The sequence below is a fragment of the Aristolochia californica genome, unplaced genomic scaffold (assembly GCF_029961685.1).
Source record: "Aristolochia californica isolate CCGP_79_NKW_82.1479 unplaced genomic scaffold, dmAriCali1.0.hap1 SCAF_1, whole genome shotgun sequence".
Lineage (NCBI taxonomy): Eukaryota > Viridiplantae > Streptophyta > Magnoliopsida > Piperales > Aristolochiaceae > Aristolochia > Aristolochia californica.
The window spans coordinates 58931971-58934840 of NW_027181770.1; the positions used below are offsets into that span (position 1 = coordinate 58931971).

General features: G+C 42.5%; 1 protein-coding gene across 1 annotated transcript; it reads left to right on the top strand.

Annotated features, from left to right (window-relative positions):
- Positions 1 to 1125: 1125 nt before the first annotated feature.
- On the top strand, positions 1126 to 2870 carry LOC137963629 (cytochrome P450 71A1-like). The gene is made up of 2 exons (XM_068810777.1): positions 1126 to 2069; positions 2160 to 2870. The coding sequence occupies exons 1-2, from the start codon at positions 1176 to 1178 to the stop codon at positions 2769 to 2771; spliced, it is 1506 nt and encodes a 501-aa protein (XP_068666878.1). The 5' UTR covers positions 1126 to 1175; the 3' UTR covers positions 2772 to 2870.

The window sequence follows — 2870 nt, forward strand, 5'->3', positions numbered from 1 at the left end:
CAATAAGAAGACTTCCACCTTAGCAGAAACAGAGTAAGTCATCTCTAGGCCAACTCAGCAACACTCAGCAGCTCTCCACCTCAGCATCTCCTCCAGAAGAATCCAAAAGGTGTCAACGAGTCATGTATTCCTAGAAGAGTCTAGAATATTGTCTTCTCTGCCATGTATTCCAGAAGAGTCTAGAATACACTCTGTACTGTATAAATTCCTCATCATGTAAACAAATTCAATTGGAGAGAAAAATATCAACAATTGATTTTGGTGTTCTATTATTCTTCGTTCCTTCTATCACGGTCAAATGTGCTAAGTAAATCTCAAACCTTCAACAGAAAATTATTGCATTCATCTCTTCCTTAATCATCCTATCAAGCAACTATAAATTAAGCTTAACAGGGACGAGAGTGAGAGCAACTATTCTGTGCACCGTTAAAGCCAAAGGATTCCTTCGTGATAAAATCCTCCTTCCTCATACCTCTTTGGGGAAGATGACATAGCCTTCGATTTGACAGTGCTGCATGGCTTCTCGAGAGATCAGGAATGGCTGGGTGGGTGCGATCTCAACGTCTCCTTCACGACGAAGTGATCGTAAATCGTTAAAATCGTTGGGTAATCCTCAGACACTCTTCCTCGCTGGAAAACCTTAATGGCTCCTTCACGTGAATATATATTTTATGGAGGCTTGCTTACAAACAGAAAATCTTATTGGAGTTGGATACAAGTTCATCCTAAACCGGTAAGCAGAAAATCTTTCTAATCCAGAATTAACGTGAAACCATGTGAGCAGCGGAAAGTACTAATCTTCTACTATCAACCAAAGTACAAAATTTTTGGAGAATCAAGGCAAGGGTTTTGTACAAAATTAGGAAAGGAACAATTGATTTCTTTACTAGTATAAAATAAAGATTTGATTCCACCAAACTGGTCAAAATCGTTTGTTATGGTTATCAAGTAAGCTCTCTCTGATCCATGCATACAAGTTGAAAGACAATTTTATACATGATTCTCAACAAGCTTTTTTTTTTTCTTCATAAATCTCTGGTTTTGATCTATATATCAGACGACCTAACCAGTTTGAACAGTCGATTGAAGGATCATTTAAATACCCAATTCGGGAAAAAGAAGAAGAGTAGCTCTTCTAATAATTATTTCTTCCTTCCTCTTTTGGGACTTACCCAATGGTTCTATTCAACCAGTTTTCATGGCTGCCTTTTCTGCTACTGGTTGGCCTTCTTCTCGTGCTTCGGTTCCGTATGTTCAGTAACAGAACAAAAAGAGGCAAGCACCCACCAGGTCCAAACCAGCTTCCATTAATCGGAAATCTTCACCAGCTTTCCAAAAACCTTCCGCCCCGCTCTCTTTGGTTGCTCTCAAAAAAACTTGGGCCACTCTTATATCTCAAGCTCGGCCAAGTTCACGCTGTAGTAGCCTCATCTGCTCGCATGGCAAGAGAGGTTATGAAGTCCCATGACCTTGAATTCTGCGACAGATCTGTGGTTTTATCTCAGAAGAGACTATCCTACAATCTCCACGACATGGCCTTTACACCGTACGGCCGTGACTGGAGGGAACTGCGAAAGGTCTGTCTCTTCGAAATTCTCAGTGTGAAAAAAATACAGTTCTTCCGGTTTCTGTGGGATGAACTTGTCGGCAGAATGATAAGTTCCATATCTGAATCTTCTTCTTCGGTAAAATCTGTGAATTTGACTAAAATAGTGAAGATTTTCACGTATGATTTGATCTCTAGAGCTATTTTTGGTGAGAGCTTCAGATGGGAAGACGAAGAGGAGCAGAGGAGATTTTACCGAGCTTTCCATGAGACTCAGACGCTTATGGGTGAGCTCTATGTTTCAGATGTGCTGCCCTGGCTGGGGTGGATTGATGCAGTCACTGGACTTCGAGGTCGGCTGCAGAAGAACTTTGTTGACATGGATTATTTCTACGAAAAAGTCATCAACGAACACCTTGATCCCAACAGAGCCAAACCAGACAATGAAGATTTCGTCGATGTGTTGCTGAGGATCGTGAATGAACACAATCTTACCAGAGATCATGTCAAGGGACTTCTCATGGTAAAATTAAATTCTGATCATGTTCCCAGAACGTACAAACTCTTGAACCAGTTCCATGTTTTCTGAGATTTAATTCACCAATCTTTTCAGAATCTTCTGGTTGGTGGGACGGATTCAAGCAGTACTACAGTGGTGTGGGCGATGGCAGAACTGATGAGAAAACCCTCCGCCATGAAGAAAGTGCAGGAGGAAATCCGCAGAGTCGTCGGATCCAAAGGGAAGGTGGAAGAAACCCATCTCCCCCACCTCGAGTACTTTCACTTCATCGTGAAGGAGACGCTGAGACTGCACCCGCCAGGGCCTTTTCTGATCCCCAGAGAAAACCAGCAGCACTGTCAAATTAATGGCTACGACATCTTCCCAAAAACCACAGTAATCGTCAACGTGTTAGCCGTCTCTTTGGATCCCGATTCCTGGGAGAACCCAGAAGAATTCATGCCAGAAAGGTTCAAGAACGTGGATATCGACTACAGAGGACCAGAGTTCCAGCTTTTACCGTTCGGCGCAGGTCGCAGAGGCTGTCCGGGGGTGAATTTCGGTTTGAGGACATTGGAGCTTGCTCTGGCAAATCTTCTCTACAGCTTTGACTGGGAATTGCCTGATGGGACGAGGAAGGAGGACTTCAGCATGGAGGAATGTTATGGCTTAACGGTGCAGAGAAAGACTCCCCTGAGGCTCGTTCCTGTTAAGATTTACAGTTAGGTAGTGGGATGAACAGAAAAAAACATGAAACTAGAAATATTGTTCGGATTAAACAAGTTTCAGTTGAAAAGACTATCATTTGCTTTTAATCTGTTGAGA